This window comes from Molossus molossus, unplaced genomic scaffold (genome assembly GCF_014108415.1).
Source record: "Molossus molossus isolate mMolMol1 unplaced genomic scaffold, mMolMol1.p scaffold_m16_p_7, whole genome shotgun sequence".
Lineage (NCBI taxonomy): Eukaryota > Metazoa > Chordata > Mammalia > Chiroptera > Molossidae > Molossus > Molossus molossus.
The window spans coordinates 65393495-65419443 of record NW_023425401.1 but is presented as its reverse complement, the minus strand read 5'-3'; the positions used below and the strand labels follow the sequence as shown (position 1 = coordinate 65419443).

The following is a 25949-nucleotide window of genomic DNA, read 5'->3' as shown; positions in this document are numbered from 1 at the left end:
GAGTGATATAACAGCTCCATTTAAGAGTCAACATTTATGATACACTGAAAATTACATCTTTTGCAACTATTTAAACCCTTGATTCAAAAAGTTTAGATGTCAATTAAAAACGTACTCTGATAGTTTTACTACAATTCGTTCATGTGTTCTACTTAAACCAAGAGATCAACTTAGCATTACCAATAATGAAAAAAAAAAGGTATTATATTACTCTTGATATAATACAGCAGGAAGTACACATTACTACCTAGGTAGTATTCTTACTCTGCCCCACCCCCCAAAGTTACTCTAATTCTGATCATAAGAGAGCAGTTAGTCCTGGCCAGTTTGGCCCAACGGTTAGACCGTCAGTCCTGAGACCAAAGAGTCAAGGGCTTGATTCTGGCCAAGGGCATGTACCTTGGCTGTGCTTGGTCCCAGACCATGGTCAGGATGGTGTGCAGGCAACCAATCAAATTGTCTCTCTCATGTATCGATCTCTCTCTTTCCCCCCCTCCCTCCTCCTCTCCCTCCCACTCTATCTGAAGATAAATAGGGAAAAAAAAAATATCCTCGGATGAGGATTAAAAAAAAAAGGAAGCAGTTAAAGGCAGATTTTAGAATGTTTTACAAAACAGCTAGCTTGGACTCTTAAAAAATGTCAATGTCATAAAAATCATCCCCAAAGATTAAAGACTGAAGAGCATGACAACTAAGTGGTAAACTCTAAATGAGTTCTTCATTCCAGCCCTGCCTTGGGGGTGGGGGGTGAGGGTTAGAAAGGAAATTATTGTGGAGAAATCTGACTATGGACTATTAGATACTACAATGTTAAATTTCTTATGCTTTATAATGTTACTATATACAGAATTAAGTCCTAGTTCTTATAGATACATGTGAATCATTTATAAAAAGGGTAACTTCCACAATATAATATGCAAACAGTTCAGACAAAACTTTAGCCCAGCTGGTGTGGCTCAGTGGTTGAGTGTCAACCCATGGACTAAGAGGTCACCGGTTTGATTCCTGGTCAGGGCATATGGCTTGGGTTGTGAGCTCGATCCCCAGTGGGGGAATGCAGAAAGCAGCCAATAGATGTTTCTCATTGATGTTTCCATTTCTCTCTCCTCCCTTCCTATCTCTCTAAAAATCAATAAAAACATATTTTAAAAAATGTTTGTATATAGCAATAAAGCAAATATGTTCAAATATTAATAACTGTTGAATCTAGGTGAAGGATATAATAATTGCTCATTGTATTATTTTTCTATTCTAATGTAAATGAAAAAAACATTTCAAATCCAAAGTTGAAAAAATTCCTTGAAGGGATACTAGAGACAAGGTTTCAAAACTACTAATATCTACTGATAAGCCAACCCCCCCTCCAAAAACAAAAAACAAAAAACAAAACTCACAAAACCCCATGAAACAATTCATTCAATAATGAATAATTCAGGTCTCTCAACATGTAAGATGATATATCCTTTATGCCTTTCAAATCATCTCCACAAAGGCTATTCATATGCAACAAAAACTTAATGAAGCTGAATATGATGTTCTCACAGAAATACAGTAAGTCCAATCTAGTGATAAGTGGAAGAATCAGGATTCAAACTCCAAAGCCCCTGTTTGTTCATTTATAATATGCTAACTGTATTACATGGAAACATTTTATTATTATAGGCACAGGCTTGCTTTAAGACGCTCATTAGCATTTTTAAAATTATTAAGAAAATCCCTACAAAGTTTCTAGAGCTTACCAAGAACCAAATGAGCTGCTTCGTCCCCTCCTCTTTCCACAAACTGATCTTAGAGAAATACAAGAGTCAAGTTTCAAGAACCTAGCTATTCTGACTCCCAAACTCTATGCATTTCACCACTCCTACTTGACAATACACAATTCTCTATAGGTTTTACGTAACTATATATATATATATATATATATATATATATATATATTTTTAATCCTCACCCGAGGATATTTTTTCCATTGACTTTTAGAGAAAGTGAAGGGGAGGGAAGAAGAGACAGAGAGAGAAACATCTATGTGAAACTGACGATACATCAATTGGTTGCCTCCTGCATGCTCCTCAACTGGGGTGGGGATCAAACCTGCATCCCAAGTACTTGCCCTTGACCAGAAATCAAACCCCTTCAGTGCATGGGCCAATGCCCTAACTACCACTGAGCAACACTAACCAGGGCAACACTAATATTCTTTTATCCAATGATAAAAAATTTTTATTATACAGTTTGCCAAGGAATATTTCAGAACGTCTTTCTCTTACTGGATTAACTTGAATTTCAGAGCTGGGTCCACCCTTTACTATATTTGTATTTTTGGGCAAGTTTTTTAACCTCCTTGAGCCTTGCTTCTTCCTCTGTTAAATAGTGATAATAATAATAATACTCACCTGAGAGGACTATAAAAATTAATGTAACACATGAAAAATGTTTATCATTAGCACTCAAACTTTTAGCGATAGCAACTAATAGTATAAGCAGTAGCAGTATGGGTACTACAACAATAAGCTGCAGCAATAATATCTTCTTAGTGTTAAAATATGTTAGTAAAATTAGCTAGAGGAAGGCTATTTTTGCTAATCCTATGGTTAGCTGAACATTAAGCATTCTAAATTAGCAAATTATATGTTTTACTGTTATTCTATTTCTTTTGACTTAACTAATCATGGAAAAGCTCCTGAAAGTTACATATAAATATTATTAAAACTATCCAGATTCTTTATATATAGGATCTAATAATAAAAAGTCACTTACTCTGGTGGGGGCATTTTTGAGGGTTCCACATCCCGTAGGAAATCACACTGAAGAGCTTGTTCTGCAGTGCAGCGCTTACTAGGATCCAAGGCGAGCATGTAATCAAATAAGTCTAGTGCAGCTGCAGGAATACTGACATGAGAGGATTATAAACGTCATACATGTTCTTTGACATGTTTAATCATGTTTCTTTAGAAGCTTTCAAATACTAGTATTTTATAACATGTTTATAATACTTTATTCCAGTAAATACCAATTTTCCTTTGAAATAATACTTCCATATATTTTTGTAACTATTACTTTAAATAAATTTATATTTGGCAAACAACAGTATATGGGAAATCTGGTGTTATAACATAAATTAAGAACTAAATAGAATAGTTTAACTACAACTAAATAAAAACCGAAGCTCAAGTAACTTGAAAGATGTTTCCATAAAATTTATAATAATATTAATGTTTTTTCATGTAAGCACCAAATCTAATATTCTAACCCAAACCACTGATTCCATAATGGTGATGAAATGGTAATTTGTATGTAGCAAAAGGAACTCAAAATAAAATGACAAAGAAAAATTGTGATAGGTCTACTTTGAGTCAACAGAGGATAGTGACATTTAGAATTCACAATAATAACTAAAATTTAAAAAAATCATTCAATGCAATATGGATGTTTAAGCACCCTCTTCTTACAAAACAAATTCTTCTCTTAACTTTCGACGATATTGCTTCTTTGGTTTCATGGTGTTGAAATACGGTAGTTTGATTACATCAGGCCACACTGCAGGACATGGACTCCCACATATACGGCTAAACACACAAAAAAAGTACATCACTAAACTACACAGACAAAATAATACATGCAGCTGCTATACAAAACATTAACTTATTAAGTCCTGACATAAGCATTTTCATTAAATATGTCAGTCATCACAACCTAATTACTCATTAAATCAATTTATTTTCAGTGGATACTTCTAATACTCCAAACATTCCATTTCCTAGAAAGAAAACCTTATTTACAAAATCAAATTTTAAAACAAAGGTAACACTCAAAATATGCTGATCATATTTTGAACCAAAATAAAAAATTTTATGTTAATAAATTAGAAACTAGTTTAGTATATGTCTTTCTCTGGTTTTATAGGTACCTGTCATTACCTTTCTCATGAATATAATGAAGTTTGCAATAAATAGCAGAAACATATATACTACACTTAGGAACTTAAGTATACTGTAAATAAAGACTGTTGAATTCTGTTTACTAAAGGACCCTAAAAGTAACATTCTTGAAACATGTAAGTTCTTTAAAATTATGCCACAGATTTCAAGATACTAAGACATTTTAGCTGCTTTACTTTGCTTATCTATATCTTGAAAATCCTCATTTTTTTAAAAGTTAAAAAAAAAATCCTCACCTGAGGATATGTTTTTATTGATTTTTTTATTTTTATTTTTTGAGAGAGAAAAGAGAGAGAAAAACAACAGCGACCTGAGAAACATCGATTGGTTGCTTCCCAAATGCGGGAGTTGAACCTGCAACATTTTGGTGTATGGGACAATGGCTCCAAACGACTGAGTCACCTGGCCAGGGTAAAAATCCTCATAATTTTTGTATTAATTAGTCTTTGTTATAACAATTTATAAAAGAAAGCTACAATAAATAGGTAACTCCAGCTGGTAAACAGTTAAAAATGGATTTTGGTAATATGTAGATTAAAAATTGGTTAAATGTGCTTAACTTGAGTATACTGAATCTTAAGGATAAATGTACATTGTATATAAAATGACCCGCTGGTCTTCAAATGTAAAAAGAAAAGGTCCATGCATCAATGACTAAACATAAAATACTCATAGATAAATATAAATGTATGCACCAATGTGCATAAGCATTTGACAACTAAAATTGTCAGACATTCTTTAAAGAGCTTCAGAATGCTACCTCAGAAATATGTGTTTATTATGTAAGAGAACCTCTACATTTTCAAATCTATATGTCACCCAAACTGTGCTTTTTGTTTCAATGTACAGTAATCCCTCTTCTCTATGGGGGATATGTTTCAAGATCTCCAGTGGATGTCTGAAACCATGAATAGTACCAAATCCTATGTATGCAATGGTTTTCCCCTATATATACATATATACATACATACATGCATACCTATAATATAATTTAATTTGTAAATTAGGCACAGCAAGATATTAACAACTCTAATAGTCAAATACAAAAATTATAACAATATTCTATAATGAAAGTTATATAAATGTGGTTTCTCTTTCTCAAAATATCTTCTTAAATAAATTTTTTTTATTTTATAATTCCTTAAAATTGTGTTGGTTTCAGCCCGGCAGGTGTGGCTCAATGGTTGAGCGTCGATCCACGCACTAAGAGGTCACTGATTTGATTGCCGGTCAGGGCACATGCCCAGGTTGTGGGCCTGATCCCCAGTGGGGGATGTGCAGGAGGCGGCCAATTGATGTTCTCTCTCATCGATGTTTCTATTTCTCTCTCCCTCTTCCTCTCTCTAAAAATCAATAAAGAAAAAACATTTTTATTGAATTCAGAGAGGAAGGGAGAGAGAAACATCAGTGTGAGAAACACTGATCGGCTGACTCCTGCACACACCTCAACCGGAGATCGAACCCACAACCTGGGTGTGTACCCTGACCAGGAATAGAATCCACCACCTCTTGGTGTACAGGACGACACTCCAACCAACTGAACCACACTAGCCAGAGATCTCTCAAAATATCTTATTATGCTGTACTCACCCTTATACAGCGTGGACACGCTGGACAAAGGGATGATTCATGTTCCGGATGGGAAGGAATGGGATGATGTGAGATTTCATCTCACTACCAGAACAGCACACAATTTAAAACTATGGTTTACTTCTAGAATATTTTCAGACCTTGGGTAACTGAAATCAAAACCGCAGATAAGTGGGACTACTATAATTTAGGATTTCTATAGAAATCTTCTTTGTCCACTCCCAGTCTTTTCTTTCTTACAACCCAATTTTTGCACCCTCCTAAAAAATACAATGGTTTTCTTAGGAAAGAAGGCCAAACTCAGTAATGTGGCCTTTTATGATCTGGTCCCAAACTGCCTTCCCTAGTCTCATCTTCCAACTCATCTCTCCCCACAGACCAACCATGCCTCCCAATCGATGCTCATATTCCTTTCTCCCTAGATGTTACAAAGCTGAATCTTTTTCACTTTTCAAGATTCAGATGAAAAGTAATCCATTCACAGTAGTCTTCTGTATCCCCAATGCTACTCAAAAGTATCCCTCTTTGCATGCTACTTGTTTCTTTTGACATTATTTCATCCTGCTTTATATTTTAGTTGTTTACATGTATATTCTCTTACTAAATTACAGTTTGGGAACCATAACCTTTAAACAATTGACAGGGATTAAGAGAAATGTTACTGGCAAAGACAAGTGCACAGGCAAAGGCATGGATGTAGCCAAATATAAACATTTAAGAGGAGAACTAAGAAAATCAACACAGGAGGAATTTATTAAGCTTACTGAAGTTTATCTGTAAGATAAACAGAGGCCACACAATAGAGATTTAAGAGGCAGTTTGCCTAACTAAAGTTGACCTTTAACACAAGTTGGAACTATACAAGTCTACTTATATACAGATTTTTCCAATAAATACTGTATTTCTCTCATGATTTTTTTAATAACATTTTCTTTTCTCTAGCTTACTTTATTGTAAAAATACAGTATATAATACGTATAACACAATATGTATTAACTGACTGCTTCTGTTATTGGTAAGGTTTCTGGTCAATAGTAGGCTAATGGTAATTCAGTTTTGGGGAGTCAAAAGTTACATGTTGATTTTCAACTGCACATGGGGTCGGTGCCCACTGCACATGAGGTCAGTGCCCCACTCCCCATTGTTTTCAAGGGTCAACAATATAATGAAGACAAACTTTGAAAACAAACTTTAGAACTGAATTCTGTGTGACATTGATCAAACTACACTGCATAAGAATCTGTTTTCTTCTTTTGTAAAATGGAGATTAATTTTACTATGGAGCTGTGAAATTAAATGAGCTAGCATTTGGCCCATTAATAGCCTTAAAATAAATATCAGTTTCATTGCCTCTTAGTTAAAGAGTTTCAATTATTTTATGTGTGGTGGGAAAACATCTAAGTAGTGAAGTTATCTAACTGGTAGCAGCATACAGGATGGAATAAACATACTGAGGCACGGCAATTTACTAGAAACTAGGGAAGCAGACGGGAACTGATAACTACATCTGTGCGTGATGGACAGCCAGCTATCCCAAAATCATTTACTGAAGATATCTTAAAACGTATTATATGCTAAACCCCAAATATTATTTTGGGACTCTATTCTAATCTACCAATTTACAATACTCCGGTGTCAATACTATATGATAGCTTTACATTTTTTATGAGGCTGACAGGATAAACCCCTCTATCTACTCATTTCTCTAATTACTGTGCTCAGGATTTCCTTACAGATAAAATGTAGGATCAATACTGCCACACTCCAAAAATAAGAGAATCCTATTGGGATTCAACTGCTGCTCTGAATTTATAGATTAAATCAGAACGGATAGTTATCCTTACAAAGCTTAATATTTCTACCTCAGAAATATTAAATTTTTATATTTCCTTTATTTTAATATATATTTCAATTAGATCTTGTATATTTCTTTTTGTGAGTTTTACTTTTTACTTTTTAAAAATGTGCTACTATCCTTACTGTATTTCCTAAGGAAAAACTAGGAAAATTTTGTAGAAAAGGCTTGAAATTTGACACACAATTTTATGCAGCCATCTGAGATCCTATGATTCCCAGCAGTTTTAGTTGTTTCGAGGCTTTCTAGGCTTTAATTGTATTACCTATAATCAGAATTCATCTATTTTTTTCTAATGTGTATATCCTTTATCATCATGATAGGTAACATTATATAGTGGTTTCCAAAATGTTAGAATGATAATGATGTGCTACACAACACTGAGCAATTTTGTTTTGCTTCTGATTTAATGGGATTACTTTCATTGTTTACCACTGGGAAAGATTATGACTTTGGTCTGAAAAACAATACATAATAAAGATATTTACAGACACATACAAATTCACACATATATTCTGTTAAGAAAGTATTCATTTATTCCTTTTTACTATGGGTTTTATTTTTTGTGGCTTATAAACTTAGTTTTATTAGTTTGATTTTTAGAAACCATATTAAAATCATTATCTGCCTTTTCTTTCCTGGGCTACTAATGTCATGAACTGTATTAGGAGATTTCCTAATACATAATCATCCTTACATTCAGATGAGGAATACCACTTCAGCCTAATAAAAGAAATATTATTAGTATAATGCTATATTCTACTTGCTGAATTTGTTCTGCATCAGTACTCATGTGAGATTGGTATACAGCAGCAATTGTCAAAATTCAGGTCCAAAGACCTTTGGGTGTCCCCTAGACACTTCGAGTGTCTGGCAGGTTGAAGGTATTACTAAGGAATTACTTACCCTTTTCAATGTGTTGACTTTGTACTGATGGTACAAAGCCAGTGGTGGGTAACACTATCAGAATCTTAGCATGATTCAAGACAATGACACCAAACAATAGCAGTTAAGTACTCTTCACTACCACACATTCTCAGGGCAGGGGGAAAGCCAGTTTCACTTAAGAATGTACTTGTTGAAGTAGTAAAAAATATTAATGTTATTAAGCCCTAACACTTGAGTATACATCTTTTTAAAATTCTCATTAATAAAACAGAAAATACTCATAAAGCACTTCTGTAGGAAAAAAATCTGATAGCTATCTTGAGAAGCACATATACAATTATTTTGAGTTGTAAGCTGAAGTAGCACACAAACAAAAGCTCCGGGGACCTTTCATAATTTTTAAAAGAGCAAATAAGTTCAGAGACCAAAATGATTAAGAAGCACAGGTCTACAGAATTTTTTATATTATTGATTTATGAACATATACATGCTTCATTTTTAAAAATATGAAAACTTTCCTTCTCTTCGGTATTCTGAAAAAACCAAAGGCTGTGACTTTAAAGTTTTTAAAATTTCACCTGCGTCACCATCTGGGACTGAGGCATTTGTGGGGAAGAGTGGTGTGGGGAATAGGGTAAAGTTGAACAGAGAGGAGGAGGATTCTTTTCACTCCAATCTATTTTTAATTTCTTCCATGATTATAAGTGTCTTTTGTGTCATAAGCAATATACATTGTGTGATACGTTGAAGCTCTTTTGCTGGCTGCTAGAAGTCTTAGAGTTTAAAAGTGCTGATTTAACTCTTGTGTAAAACCATTTTTGCCCTCATTCATCACATTTTGTCCTCACCTTTGTTTTTCACTCTCTTTTTCTATCACTTAAAAAAAAATTAATTTTGGAGAGGGAGGAAGAGGTGGGAGGGGGGAGAAAGGGAGCGGAGGTGAAGAGAGAGAGAGAGAGAGAGACAGAAATAACTATTTGTTGTTCCCCTTACTTATGCATTCACTGGTTGATTTTTGTATGTGCCCTGACCAGGAATCAAACCCACAACATTGGTGTATTGGTAGGACACTCTAACCAACTGAGCAACCTGGCCAGGGCTTTCCATCACTTTTTAACCCATGCTCTTCTATCACAAAACTTTTGTAATGTACCTAAGATCCTTTCTAGAAAAAGGCAAAATACAGATTACTTGACTACTGTAGTAGTATAAAGCTCTTTAAGACAGATTCTAATTAGTATTCCCACTCTTGATCAGTTTACATGTATTTTTACAATATAAACTCTAGAACTCATCATTCTGGAGGGCTTTTTTTTTTTTTTTAGATGGGAGAAATATCCCAGCGTTACTGCAAATAAGATGAGGGGGAGAATTATTAGAAAACTTACATTTATTTAATTCTTACAACCCTAAGCATATAAGTCCTATTTTACTTGTGAAGAAACAAACTTAGAACATTACGGAACTTACCATAAGTCACAAGAGGAGGAAGTAGCTGGGCGGTCATTAGAACCGAGGTCTGTAAGATTCCAAAGCCCACCCCTTTCAATATACTCTGTTGCCTCCTTCAAATCAGGGAGACTTGTTTCTTTTACCAGAAACTTCCATTTTTTTCTTCATGTTTTAAAAATAATGTTACAGAATCAAAATTGAAGCATCTTTTTCTGTTTTAATAAATATTTGATATCTCACCAACAAAACAAAAACATTCTGAAATATATAAACTAGAAAGTAAAACAGGTCCATGTTGAGATAAACAATTCCAGACTCTTGACGTGTTTGTTTTACCTAAATGGCATCAAATCAAACAGAGCCTTCTGGAAAACCGCTCTTTTCATGGAATTATGTTGTTTTTCCATGTCAGTACCTCCATTTACTTTTATACTACTATACACTAAGCTACTAAGTGGATGGACTGAGCTTTTTTTCTTTTCCCATGTGGCTCACACTAAACTGAATCAACATGCTCATAAAATAACTCAAGTACACTCATGCTTTGCTGTTCTTAACACTTTGTTGTTCCCTCATTTCTTTCAGAGCTGTGCTCAAATGATACCTTATGGGACAGACATTCCCTTACTATCTACAATACTACCTCCTATCATTTTCTATCCCTTTACCACTTGATATATTCTATTGATTGTTTTGTCTGTCTTCTTCATCTAGAAAGTAAAAAAAGTTGTGTGCCAGTTACTAGGCACTAAGGATATAACCTTGACCCTCCACTGTATCATGAAAGAACCTAGTAGCCAGCAATCAATAAATACTGTTCAATTAATACCCTAATTTGAAATGCCTCCTGTTTTATAATCTAAGGTTCATATAAACATGCTTTATTTCTGGCCTTTTCATATAATTCTAATGATTTATCTATGTATCTTGTGCCAGTAAAAAACAGTTATATTAGTTCCTGGTTAATTTATTTTAATATATGATATGCCAAATTTTCCTTCTTTTTAAGAATTTTGTTGGTTATTTCCATATTTATCTCTCCAGGATGAATATTAAAAACAATCATCATTTCAAAAAATGTTTTTTGAAATTCTCATTAGAACTATAATGATATAGGATGAATTACAATCTTTAAAAACAATTAAGTCTTCCTAGCCTAAAACAAGATATGCCTCTCCAAATAGTTATTCAAATTTTCTTTACAATTTTATTTTATTTTAGATTTTTAAAAATTAATTTATCTTTGTTACAGATGTTCCCCCCCACCGACACCATCCTCCTGACCTCCCCCCACCCCCCGCACTGCTATGTCTGTTGGTTACACATACATGCATATAAGTTGTTTGGTTTATCTCATGCTCCCCCCTGCCCCGCCCCTCTGAAGTTTGTCTGTCTGAACCGTACTCCTTTCTGTGTCTCTGGGTCTTTACAATTTTAAATGGGACATTATAGTTTTCAATATTCCTGGAGTTATATATAGTGGTGATTTTTAAAAGAGCATCTTTCCCACCCACTATGTTTCTAACTGGTTATTACTGGTTCATATTTTGTAAAAGCTATTGTTTTTAGTATGTTTGCATTATTATAATATACATATTAGTACATTTTTGTGTACAGGTGTACACACCCCACACACATATTTTCTTAACACTTGTCACTTTACCAAACTTTTTATTTAAGGTGTTTCAGATGATTCCCTTGTATGCTGCATGCATGCATGCATATATGCAGTGTTATCATATACAAATTATGACAATACTGCCTTTATTTTTTCACTAATTCTACTTCTTATTGGATCCCTTTTCTAGTTCTACTAGGCAACTGGTTAGTACTTATAAAGCAATCAAATAAATAATGATACTAGAACACAACTTTTTCTCATTCTTGTCTTTACTTCTGATATTTCACTATTAAATTTTATTCAGGCTTCTAATTTGTAATACACATTTTCTTTCCACACTTCCTTAGTGAGTTTATATGTTTAGCAAATGCTTATTCAACACCTTCCAATTATTATTTTACTTCCATTAAAATAAAGAGTTGTAAGAACAAACTTCCTAAAACTGAAACATCCTTGCATTCTTTTTTTAATCCTCAACAGAGGATAGTTTTTTCCATTGATTCTTGGGTAGGGTGAAGAGAAAAACAATGTGAGAGAGACGCATCGATTGGTTGCCTCCCACATGACCCAGACCGGGGCTGGGGTTCCAACCTGCAATCTAGGTATGTGCCCTTGACCAGGAATCAAACTTTTGATCCTTCGGTCCTTGGGCTGACACTATAACCACTGAGCCAAACCAGCCAGGGCATCCTTGTATTCTTGAGATGAACTTTACTTGACTTACTGCAAGTTAATTTTCTAATGAAAGCTAGACACTATCAGCTAATCCCTCCTTTAAAATTTGTGGACTTACACTGTATAGAAAATTTTCATGTTGTTTTTGTCAATTTGGTGTTTGTGTCAAAATGACTTTGTAAAAAGTTGCAGAAAGTTTTATTTCCTACACAGCACTGAGAACTGGTTAAAAGTTTAGATATTAGGGTAAAACTGTATATATTTAAATTTCAATTTTGTCACCATGCTAGTTGTTTGACACTGGACAACTTTTATACTTCCAAAGGTCCAGTATTCTTGTTATAGAGCTTAACTGAGGCCAATTCAGGTGAAAATCTTAGAACAATGCTTTCTAAGAACTTATTATTACTAGATACCCTAGTATACAATACAATCAGGACAAAGAGTAGGTGAACTGAAAAAAATGGTTAGAGAAAATCACTTATTGAAAAAAGATACACAGATACATAATTTAAACATTTTATTTTAACTAAAAATTCATAAATGGACACTTATTTTCTTTCCCATCTCCTGACATAAAGCCAAGGCTTTCTTTTTGAACAGAGGATTCACTGAATGGCATTCTACATTACCTTTTTTGCACAAACCACTCCCATACACATGATCAAGGATTTAAAATAATTTGAGTGTCTTCTAAATTTTTATGATTTTTTTTCTTTCTAACTTATAACTACTTGCCCATCCCTGATTAATTTGACAGCAACTTTGTTAAGTCCTTGCAAAGTACTGCATCTATCTATATTTAATTAAATGACAAATATACAATAATAAAAAGTTGACATAAAAGATCGGAAACAACTGCCTCTTGGTCATCATATTCTTCAACTGCTGGGATAAATACAGTTACTAGAGAGTGGTAGCCTACTAGCTACAAAAATTCAGCTTGCCATGTTATCTAAGCTAGTATTATTTAAAGAAGAAACAGAAAGCATACACTAATCCAATAAGTCTGTTGAAGGAAAAATCCATAGTATAGTGGTATCTGTGTCTCATATCAGTATCTTTTCTAAAAGTTTTCATCTATATTTTGAAATACTCATGCAAATCTTACAAGTTGTAAATTAACATTATTATATTTGAAAAATGCTCTTTTAAAAAATTATTTTAAAATATTAGATGAAAAGAAAGGGGACTATATCTGATAACTTCTTATAACTTAGGTCCTATGACAGGCTCCAAATAATGAAGATCTATGCTAGTGGATAAATATATTTTTCTGTGTATACACATATACATATAAACATATATTCACAGATGTATATATAATAAGAGTATTTCTCTGCAATATCTCAAAACATTAATTCTTCCATTCTGTTATACTTAAAAATATATCTACCATTCATTTTCTCCTCCCTCATATTTTCTCTTTCTTCCCAACCTTATCTTTTCAAGCTCAAGCCCTTTGATTTATTGATTTATTTTTTAAATATGTTTTTATTGATTTTTTTAGAAAGAGAGGAAGGAAGAGGGAAAGATAGAAACATTGATGAAAGGGAATCATCAATCACCTGCCTCCTGCACATCTCCCAATGGGGATCGAGCCCATAATCCAGGCATGTGACCCGAACAGGAATCGAACCGGTGACCTGTTGGTCCATGGAACAATGCTCAACTGAGCCACACCGGCAGGGCTCATGCCCTTTGATTTAATCACAAAAAAGATTTAGGACATTAAGATCCTTAATTTTACTAGATCAAGTATCAAAGTGCCTGCATTCTAGTTTCTCATCCATTCTGCAATCATAAGAGCCTTCAATAGAATCATGCTTTTCTACTCCTGAAAAAAGACGGATTTTAAATTTCCTATAGAGTATAACAACCTCCACCCAGCAAATATTACAATCATGAGCTTACCTTATTAATTCTAGTTGTGCAAGTTCCTGATTTGCTTGAAATATAGGTTTTTTAGTAAAGAGTTCACCAAGGATACATCTAATGAAAAAAATACTCATCGTTACCAAATGATACACTCACAAAAGTTTCAAGTAAATTAAACGAGTCAATAAGCCTGTCTTACCCACAGCTCCATACATCAATAGCTGGTGTGTATCGTTCTTCTCCCAACAGCAGTTCAGGTGGACGGTACCATAAAGTTATGACCTTGTTAGTATACGGCCGACTGAAAAAAACAAACAAACAAAAACAACTTTTTAGAGTTAGTATCTGTTAGAATAAGAGAAATTCTTTTAGGAAATATTATTATTTTGGCTGATCAAAGTACCCCTAAAATCCTAATTAAAACAACTTTCATATGCCTACTACAGACATAATATATGACCATAAAATACATCTGAGAGAAATATGATTAACTGAAAAATTCTCTTAAAAATAAAAATATATAGTTGGCTAGTTTTAACCATAATCTGGTCAAAGAAAGGTCTTTTTATCAACTCAACTGTTCAGTACTGCTTTTTCTTTCCATAATAACTTTTAAAGAGATTAAATGATTTAAAGGGAGTTGATTTTGACCAAATCTGGCAAATTACTAATATGTAGCAAGCTATAGTTCCAATTGGAACCACCTAACAAAAGTTTTCAACTGGGCATATCTTTGGTAATCTTTCTCTGATTTCAATCCATTTTAGTATGTGAACAGAAAGTACAGAAATGTAGATTGTAATAGTTGAGGTCTCTGCTGCCAAGAACCACTAGCAACAGGTATGACACTTTATCATATGCTTCCTTTGTCACCTTCTAACAGAGAGGGCATATACCTATGGCTACCTCTTTATTTACCACAGAAGGGATGATCCAGTAAATTGAACAAGTTTACCATCACAGTACAAATTCTGTCGCAAAATGTCTTCAATCCTCAGAGAGTGATCATATTCTGCTGATTCACATGAATAAAGAGGGTCTTAAGAAGTTAGAGGTGGTTCTTCAAATGATCTTGTTCAGGGTGATCACTGTATCTTTAGATTAATTCTAAACCTCTCTTTCCAGATATCCTCCAAATCACAAGAATGCCAAGGCCATAGCATAAGAAATTCCCCAGTAAGGCTACATTCCACTTGAGGTTGCTTAGATCCGGACCAGTTTTGGGAATAAGAAAGAAGAGCATATAATTTATAAAGCAATTCCCTCTTGGCAACTGTAGATGTGAATTTCTAGCCAGTGTATCTGCTCTGTTCCCACCCAGACAAATTTCTGCACGTAATTTAAACACTTGTGCTATATAAGCTATCAATCTGGGCATCGCAACATTATCAGAGGCAGAACTATAGTAACAGTGTGCCAAAGCTAGGAAAAAACAGCAACTGAACTTGGCATAAATTGTGAAAATAAGGAGTATAGTATAAAATGCATACTTAAAAAAAAAAAAAAAAACTGGACTTAATCACTCTTTTAAAATATGTTCACTGCTCAGCTGGTGTGGCTCAGTGGATTGAGCATGGTCACATGGACTGAGAGGTCCGGGTTCGATAGGGCACATGCCTGGGTTGTGAGCTGGATCCCCAGTAGGGAGCATGCAAGGTGGCCGATCGATGTATCTCTCTCATATCGATGTTTCTCTCTCCCTCTCCCTTTCTCTCTAAAAAAAAAAAAAATCAATAAAAACATATTAAAAAAATATATATATATGTGTGTGTGTGTATATGTGTGTGTGTGTGTGTGTGTGTGTATATATATGTTTACCACCCTGGTCAGTTTGGTTCAGCGGTTAGAACGTCCGCCTGTGGACCAAAGAACTGCAGTTTCAATTCCAGAACCTTGGTTGCGGTTTGTCCCCAGCCCCAGTCGGGGTCTTGTGGGAGGCAGCCTAATATGTCCCTCTCACATTGATTGATGTTTCTCCCTCTCTCCTTCCCTTCCAAGTTATCTGAAGATAAACAGAAAAATATCCTCGGGTAAGGATTAAAAAAAATAATAATATATGTACACACACACATACACACACCCCTACCTCTTTATGCCTTAACCCGTTCTAAATTTGAAATTTCTTCCCTATTTTTATCATTCAAATCCTATATCTCTTTCAGGACACAGTGAAAGACCCATCTCCATAAAGTCTAATCTCTATTTACAATATATTTATTTTCACATTCTTAAATTTGTATCATACTAACCACCGTATTAAACACTCTAGTTTATGTTTTCTACCTTCCGGAAAAGTCAAAAGACCCCAGAGACCAGTCTTTATTATAAACTCCACACACAAAGCTCAAACAATGCTGATATAGGGTAGAAACCTTAATGTATATGGGACTGCAAACTGAGGTGACATACATGAATTAGCTAGCTGGGTGAAAGAACAAAGTATGTGAAAATTATGACGACCAGTTTTCTAAAACATTTCAAATATCTATAAGTTTATGAAACCCATGCTCTTGTTACTAAATTGCAACTAGATATCTATAGTCAAGAACATGTTTAAATATAAATCTAAATCTATCTGCAAATAGATAATTTTTGAATCTTTTTGTTTAAAATGCTTTAAAATTTTTTAAAAATCATGTTGAATTGTGTAGAGAATTACACAAATTAAGGTTATTAAATTCTATTGAAAAAGAAATATTTAAATATGATTATTTTATATACTACATATCAAGTTCTAGGCAACATTTTGAACACAGTCATCATTAGCAGTTAAAATTATGTTTTAAATAAACTTTTTAATAAATTTTTAAAAGTTAACATTGACAATGGACAATAAAAATGATTGTTTTGGTAAAGTCAAGGAAGTTCTTGATTATTTCTTCCAAAACTTTGCAAAACAGGTGCAACACATGACTTTTCCACCTTAGTCTTTGATGAGAAAGAAGCAAACATCAAGACAGTACACAGACAAAAGAACTTTAATCATAAAAGCAAATTCCAAGGTAGGTGGAGTTGGCAGAAAACAAGGTCAAATGAATCACCCCGTTAATAATGGTTTATAGCATTATCAAAAAAATATGCCATGCTATGATTAGGATGCTGTGTTCACAAACATAAAGACAAAAATAAGAGGCACTGAAACTATGTTTAGAAATGAGGAAATTTAAATCTCAGAAAACTAAAGTACTGTTATAATATGAAAATATATCATCCAAAGTCTGAAAAATAAATAAAAATCTAGAATCCCCAAACATGCACATATCAAACTTGGTCTACTAGGTTTGGCAACACACTATCCACATTCTAAAGATCCTGCTTTGATCACAAAACAAAAATGCAAATTGATATGACACCACAAGTATGATGCTTTATTTTTTATCTCGATTCTTTTTCTTCTGGCAACATTTTTCTCTATTTTATTAATTAATTAATTAATTAATTTTTGTCACAGAAGTCTCTCCCCCCCCCCACCTTCCTCCCCCTCCCTCCCCACCCAGTCCCCAGCTTTGTTGTCTATGTCCATGCATATAAGTTCTGTGGTTTATCTCTCCCCTGCCAACACCTCTTCTGAGGACTATCAGGCTGTACTCCACTTCCACATATCTGTGACTGCCCTGTTCTTCAGAATGTTTTGTTCATTATATTCCACAAATAAGTGAGTTCATATGATACTTGTCTTTCTCTGTTTGGCTTGTTTAGCTTCCAGGTCCCTCCATGTTGTCTCAGAGTATAAGAGAGAGTTTTTTCTTACAGCTGCATAGTACTCCACTGTGCATATGTATCACAGCTTTTTCATCCATTCGTCAGCTGATGGACATTTGGGCTGTTTCCAGATCTTAGCTATTGTAAATAGTGCTGCTATGAACATGAGAGTACATATATTCTTTCTGATTGGTGTTTCAGGCTTTGAAGAATATATTCCTAGAAGAGGGATCACTGGGTCAAACGGCAGTTCACTTTTTAATTTTTTGAGGTAACAGCACAGTGTTTTCCATAGTGGCTGCACCAGTCTGCATTCCCACCAGCAGTGTACTAGAGTCCCCTTTTCTCCACACCATCGCCAACACTTGTTGTTTGATGATTTGTTGATGGCTGCCATTCTGACAGGTGTGAGGTGATACCTCATTGTTGTTTAAATTTGCATCTCTCTGATGATTAGTGATGTTGAGCATTTCTTCATATGTCTCTTAGTCATTTGTATGTCCTGTTTGGAGAGGTGTCTATTTAGCTCCTCTGCCCATTTTTTAATTGGGTTCTTTGTCTTACTTTTATTAAGCTGTATGAGCACTCTATATATTTTGGAAATTAACCCCTTATCTAATAGATCATTGGCTATTGTGCACTCCCATAGAGTGGGTTGCCTTTCCATTTTAGTGGTTGTTTCTTTTGCTGTGCAGAAGCTTTTGAGTTTGATGTAGTCCCATGTGTTCATTTTCTCCTTTGTTTCTGTTGCCTTAGGTGATGTATCAGTGAAAATTCTGCTGTGTATGATGTCTGAAATTTTGTTGCCTACATTTTCTTCTAGGATTTTTATGGATTCATGAGTCACATTTAAGTCTCTTATCCATTTTGAGTTTCTTCTTGTGCATGGTGTAAGTTGATGTTCTAGTTTCATTTTTTTCAATGTAGCTGTCCAATTTCCCAACACCATTTACTAAAGAGGCTATCTTTCCTCCACTGAATGCTCTTGTCTCCTTTGTCAAATATTAATTGAGCATATGGTATTGGGTCCATTTCTGGGTTCTCTATTGTATTCCATTGATCTATCGGCCCGTTCTTGTGCCAGTACCAGGCTGTTTTGATTACAGTGGCTTTGTAGTATAACCTGATTTCTGGTATTGTGATCCCACCTACTTTGTCCTTCTTTTTCAAAATTGCTATGGCTATTCAGGGACTTCTTTGGTTCCACATGAACTTTTGAAGTATTTGTTCTAGTTCTGTGAAATATGCCATTGGTATTTTGATGGGGATTGCATTGAATCTATAGATTGCTTTGGGTAGGATGGACATTTTAATGATGTTATTTCTTCCAATCCACGAACAAGGTATGTCCTTCCACTTTTTCATATCTTCCTCTATTTCTTTTTTCAATGACCTGTAGTTTTCTGCAAATAGGTCCTTTATTTCTATTTTTGCTGCGATGATAAACGGGATTGTTTTTTTTAGTTTCTCTTTCAGTAAATTTATCATTGGTGTATAAAAATGCTGTTGATTTCTTGATGTTGATTTTGTATCCTGCTACTTGGCCTAATTCATTAAGTCTAGTAAACTTTTGATGGAGGAGTCTTTGGGGTTTTTAACGTATAGTATCATGTCATCTGTGAATAATGACAGTTTCACTTCCTCCTTTCCAACTTGGATCCCTTTTATTTTTTCTTCATGTCTGACTGCTGTGGCTATGACTTCCAGTATTATAATAAATAAGAGTGGTGAAAGTGGGCATCCTTGTCTTGGCCCTGTTCTTAAGGAAAATGCTTTTAGTTTTTGCCCATTGAGTATGATGTCGAGATATGATCCCTGTATTCCCAAATTGCTGAGTGTTTTTATGAGAAATGGGTGCTGGATTTTGTCGAATTCTTTTTCAGCATCTATTGATATGATCATATGCTTTTGATCTTTCATTTTGTTTATGTTGTGTATCACATTTATTGATTTGTGAATATTGTACCAGCCTTGCATGTCTGGGATGAATCCCACTTGGTCATGGTAAATAAATTTTTTGCTGTATTGCTGGATCCGATTTGCCAGTAGTTTGTTTAGGATTTTGGCATCTATGTTCATCAGCGATACTGGCCTGTAGTTTTCTTTGTAGTGTCTTTTACTGGTTTTGGAATTCGAAATATGTTGGCCTCATACAACAAGTTTGGAAGTCTGTCTTCTTCTTGAATTTTTTGGAATAGTTCGAGGAAAAGGGGTGTTAGTTCTTCTTTGAATGTTCGGTAAAATTCCCCCTGTGAAGGCGTCTGGGCCTGGGCTTTTGTTTGCTGGGAGTGTCTTGATTACATCTTCAATTTCTTCAGTTGTTATTGGTCTGTTCAAGTTTTCTATCTCTTCCCGGTCTAGTTTTGGTAGACTATGTATTTCTAAAAATTTGTCCATTTCACTTAGATTGTTGAATTTGTTGCCGTTTAATTGTTTGTAATATTTGTTAGCAATCCTTTGTATTTCTGTGGTGTCAGTTATTCTCTCTCCTCTTTCCTTTCTGATTTTGTGTATTAGGGTTCTCTCTCTCTGTTTCTTGGTGAGTCTAGCTAAGGGGCCATCAATTCTGTTTACCTTTCAAAGAACCAGCTCTTTGTTTCATTGATTTTTTGAATTGTTTTTTGGTCTCCAGGTCATTTATTTCTGCTCTGATCTTTACTATTTCCTTCCTTCTAATTGCTCTGGACTTTTCTTTTTGTTTACTTTCTAGTTCTGTAATTGTGAGGTGAGATGGTCTATTAGAAATTTTTCTCAAGGTAGGCATATAGTGCTATGAACGTCCTTCTCAGAACTGCTTTCACTACATCTCATAGATTGTGTTGTTGTCTGTTCATTTTCATTGGTTTCCAGGAAGTTTTTGATTTCTTCCTTGATCTCCATGGTAACCCATTCATTGTTCAATAACATGCTGTTTAGCCTCCATGTTTTCAAATGTCTTTGCATGTTCTCATTACAACTGATTTCTTGTTTCATGCCATTGTGATCTGAGAAGATGCTTGATATGATTTCAATCCTCTTGAACTTGTAGAGACTTAGTTTGTGTCCTAACATGTGGTCTATCTTTGACAATGTCCCATGTGCACCTGAGAAGAATGTGAATTCTGTAGTTTTGGGGTGTAATTCTCTGTAGATATCTATTAAATCCATTTGGTCTAGTGCATCATTTAAAATCTCTGTTTCCTTGCTAATTTTTTGTCTAGAGGATCTGTCCAGTGATGTCAGTGGGGTGTTGAAGTCCCCTACTATGATTATATTGCAGTTACTTTCTCCTTTAAAGTCCTCCAGAAGATATTTAATATATGTTGGTACTCCTATATTGGGTGCATATATGTTTACCAAGATTATATCTTCCTGTTGGATAGATCCTTTCAATATTATGTAGTAACCTTCCTTGTCTCTAGTTATGGGCTTCATTTTGAAATCTAATTTATCAGATATCAGTATTGCTACCCCAGCTTTTGTTTCCTTTCCGTTTGCTTAAAAGATTTTTCTATTTCTTCACTTTCAACCTATGTGAGTCTTTTGTTGTGAGGTGGGTCTCTTGTAAACAACATATATGTGATTCATGCTTTCTTATCCAGCCTGCTACTCTTTTTATCGAAGCATTCAAACCATTTACCTTTAAGATAATTATTGATATGTACTTATTTATTGTAATTTTTGTTTAGTGTGTTTATATTTTTCTTTCTATTTCTTCTACTAATTACAGCAGTCGTTTTAGCATATCTTGCAGTGCTGTTTTGGTGCTAATATATCCCCTTAGCCTTTTTTTTTGGTTTGGGAAGCTATTTATTTGACCTTCTATTTTGAATGATAGCCTTGCTGGACAGAGTAGTCTTGGATTCAGATCCTTGTGTTTCATGACCTTGATTACTTCATGCCATTTTCTTCTGGCCTGTAGTATTTCTGTTGAGAAGTCAGCAGACAGCCTTATGGGGGTTCTTTTGTAGGTAACCTGTTGCTTATCTCTTGCTGCCTTTAGGATTCTCTCTTTGTCTTTAATTTTTGGCAGTTTGATTACTATGTGTCTTGTTGTGGGCCTGTTTGGGTTCTTCTTACTTGTGGTTCCCTGTGCTTCTTAAACTTGAATGCCTTCTTCCTTCACCAAGTGAGGAAATTTTTCTGTCACTATTTCTTCAAATATATTCTCTAACCCTTGCCCTCTAACCTTCTTTCTCTTTGGGGACTCCTATGATGCGAATTTTATTACGTTTCCAGTTGTCCCACAGTTCTCTTAAACTGTCTGTTCCTGTTTTTTCATTGTTTTTTCCTTTTGTTTTTCTATTGGTTGATTTTTTCTACCCTGTCTTCTAATTCACTGATCCGGTCCTCAGCTTTCTCTACTCTGCTGGTTATTCCTTCCAATGTGTTCTTTATTTCTGCTATGTCATTCTTCATTTCCACTTGGTTGTTTTTCAATGTTTCTATATCTTTACTCATGGTGCTGATGTCCTTATTCACACTGCTGATGTCCTTACTCATGCTGTTGAGCTTCCTCAACATCATGGCTCTGGACTCTACCTCTGATAATTTGCTTAACTGCATTTCATTGATCTCATCTTCAATAGAGGTCTCTTGTTCTTTTATTTGGGATTTGTTTCTTTGTTTCACCATTTTGGCTATCTCAGTGGATTTCGGAACCTGCCAAATTTTCCCTTTGCATGTTGGTGTTCTGTAGTTTGTGGCTCCCTCTACTGGGTTTGGATGACCCTGGGTGGGCCCACCCTAAACACCACTATCAAGTCTTACTTTCCTGGGTAGATTTGCAAGCTCAGGAAAGGTTCAGTTATCCTGTAGCTTGTTCCTGGAGGCTAGTAGTCTCAGTTACTCAGGGCCTTGGAAATGTAGCCCTGGTTTTCTGAGTAAGAGGATTTCCAGAGGGTAGGATAGATGCTGGTTGTTAATGAGCCTCAATTTGCATTTCTTTGCTCCTCCTAGAAAAAGCTGAATCTCCGAGGGAGGGGCTGCTGCTTTCCCCACAAGTCTGGGAAGGAGCACACGGACACTGTCCTTTGTGGCTGCGACTCAGGAACAACTCTGAGTGTCCTCCAAATACCGTATGACCCCACAGAGTTCCAGTCCAGTCTGCCCGCCCTCTTCCGGAACCCCATGTGAGTGGCTATGGCTATTTTAGTGCTGTGTCCTGGCTCTGTGCTGTGGAGTGGGCTTGGGAGTTTAACCCCAATGGCGCTGCTCACAGTAAGACTGCTGCTGTCCGTGGGCTCCCAGTCCGCCACCCTCTTGCACCTCTGCAGATCCTACCAGTGTCCCTCGTTATATGGTCCTGTACCACTACTTTTCTGTTGCTTTTTTCTGAATAATTGTCTTTATTTTATTTGTAATTCCCATCTGGTCTTGGGAGATCGTCTGTTTAGCTTCCACTCACTCCACCACCATTTTACTATCCTTCTCTTAGTGATTTCTTAAAAAAATTACATTCGTGAGAGATGTCTATCCAATTTCTCCACTACCCCTGCCCCCCCAAAAAAGAAAGTCATTCCTATTGACAAATAAACAGAAATGAAAAACATATGGTTAGGTTATTAGGTGTTACAGAGCAAATTAATATACTTTAAGAAGGAAAACCTAAAAATAGGAAATGAATCACTCCAATTTATTCTCATAATTAAAGTTAAATTCCAAGCAATAAATTCCATAACTAGCTAAACACACATACACAACATCCCTCTATCATTGAATTAGAAAATCAAAATAGGAATACCAATAAGCTGCATTCTTGGATGGACAGAAACTTAACTTTGTAAAGATCAAGAAATAATGGCCTTGCCCTGGCTCATGTGGCTCAGTTGGTTGGAGTATCATGCTCTACATCAAAAGGTGGTGGGTTCAGTTCCTGTTCAAGGCACAGACTTGGGTTATAGGTTTGATCACCAGTCAGGGCGTGTGTGAGGGAGAGAAAACCAATCAATGTTTCTCTCTCCCTAAAAATCAATTAAAATTTTTAAAATATATTTAAAAAAAAGAGAGATAGAGAGAGAAATAATGGTATCAATGTTATATACTCTGAATATCAATCTCTACTAAATAGCTTCATCTGCAAATCTCATTAACTTTTTTTTTTTTTTTAAAGAAAGAACTATTTCTTGGGAATAGTTTGGGAATTAACACCTAAAAATAAAAACTCCTCCTTTTTATTTTACACTACCTACCTTAATGTGGCTAACAAAATATTAAAATGTAAAGTCACTAGACTTTTACTAATAAAACTTTCATGTGAAATCTCAGGTAATTTTAAATATTTGATTCTACCAAAATGTTTCTCATTTATAAGACTTCTTATTAGATATTTAAGACATTTTAAGGGAGATTCAGAAATGAAAACATCACACTTGCTAACCTGCTGAAGACTAAATAAGCAAACATCATTTAGCAAAAACAAACTACAATATTTGAAGGGCAAGATAACAGAGACAGTTAACTTCAGCTGACAATATGTGGTACAAAAGAACTCTAAAAAACTGCTATCTATTTCCAAAGTAGACTTTAGAGCACCCTCGAGCTCTCCCCTTGTAAGACACTTTTTAGGTAGTCAGGGTTAGATCCAGCGTCTAACCAGGGAAGCACTCCAGTTCAATGAAAATAAAGAGCCTTTATGTCAAAAGATCCAAAGTTTAATTCTTACTTAGCTCTACCACTTACTGTGTGATCTTGGAAATACACTTAAGTTTTTTAAACTTCAGTTTCTTTATCTATAAAATGCACAGAATAATGATATCCACACCACACATCTCACCAAACTGCTTTCCCATAATAACTCTTGTTAAAGGAAACTATATATAATAAAGTATCATGCGACCTGGCTGCTGTGGCTCATTTGGTTGGAGCATTGTCCCATTCACTGAAAGGTTGCCAGTTCCATTACTGATCAGAGCATATACCTAGTTTGCTGGGTTTGATGCCTAGTTTTCTCATATTGATGTTTCCTTCTCTCTCTCTTTCCCATTCCCTCTCTCTAAAATCAGTACAGCATATCCTCAGGTGAGAATTTTAAAAATTAAGCACCATGCACAAATGCTAGTTAAGCTTGTTCCTTTCTTTATAAACAACAAATATTTACTGAAATTCTAAGCGTGGCACTGCACTAACCAAGAACAGATGATTGGACCAAATAGCCAAGCAACCACTGATGTAGGTGTTTAGAGCCTTAAATTCTGGTGGCAATAAAGACATAAATTATAATAAGTACTACATAAAATAATGAATAATGCACTAGACACAAAAAAAGAAGATGTGCCAATGATGCCTGTAGGATTCAGGGAAGATTTCAAAGGAGGTAATGCCAAAACTGCACATTGAAGAAATAAAAAACAAATTTGTCAGACTGAGGGAACTAGAAATTTGATTCCATACAAAATGAAACAAATTATGTAGATTCACAAAGGTAATCCAAAGAAAACAATTATGTAGATTCACAAAGGTAGTCAAGACCACTCAGCTTGTTTAGGGAAGTGTGAATAGTTCAAAACATTGCTATGGGATGGTAGTTGATACGAATGGCAGGGAAAAAATGTTAGGGAGAAAGACCAAAGGCAGGAAAAACAATTAAATTTTCTTTGCAGTGGTTTATATGAGACATAGCTATATGTGAGAATGACTGAATACTTTTAACTACAGTGGAGAATAAAGGAAAAAAGATGTTTCAAGGGGATGTGAACATAGGTTTTGTAACTATGTTTAAGGTATTTAGATCATTAGGAAGAGATTATGTCTAGTAACACACATATTTAGAGATCAGAAAAAGGATCAAGGCTTGAAATTCAGATTTTTAAGTCTCCAGCATTAAGGGAATTGAGGAGATTCCCCCTACATAAAGAGTGGTAACACTGTCCCTGAAGGAATTAAATTGCCTTTCCCATTTTATATGTTTATGATGTTACCTACTCTATCAGGGCCAAAAGAAGTACAATTTAATCTTGTTAAATTACAATTAAATCAGTGATCTAAATAAGATTTCCATTTCTGAAGCTTGTTTAGTCACATTATTTGTTGTTATTCATGTTATGAGTGGTCTTTTATATTATCATGGTTCCAATATTGTTCAGGGTCTCCCAGAAGATCCTCTGTATTACCTAGAATTCCCAAAGCTCCCTGCACTAATCTATACCAGAAGGGTCCTCCAGATCGGAATAATCTTTTTATAAATCAAAACTAATGTAAATTAACATTTATTATGAATGTATTTTAAGTTTTAGGGCATATAAAATACCAAAGTTTATAATACAGTCCCTGTGTTTAAAATAACTACAATTCTAGATTGAGTGAAAAGGCAAGAACACAAGTAATAAAATCAGTGTGAAGGAGGTAATTTTATCATGAATATAATCTCACC

The 25949-nt window shown here is 34.8% G+C and overlaps 1 protein-coding gene across 5 annotated transcripts in view; it reads right to left on the bottom strand.

The window, feature by feature from the left end:
- The window catches only part of CDK13 (cyclin dependent kinase 13), a 143632-nt gene that overhangs the window by 17583 nt on the left and 100100 nt on the right, over window positions 1-25949 (bottom strand). For 4 of the 5 annotated variants that reach the window (XM_036246218.1, XM_036246219.1, XM_036246221.1 and 1 more), the window contains exons 8-11: window positions 14097-14198; window positions 13934-14011; window positions 3450-3566; window positions 2758-2889 (exon numbers count right to left, since the gene is read on the bottom strand). In XM_036246218.1, the coding sequence (XP_036102111.1) occupies window positions 2758-2889; window positions 3450-3566; window positions 13934-14011; window positions 14097-14198 (429 nt within the window). The remainder of the gene's footprint in view (window positions 1-2757; window positions 2890-3449; window positions 3567-13933; window positions 14012-14096; window positions 14199-25949) is intronic. The other variant, XM_036246220.1, reaches the window with a different exon arrangement.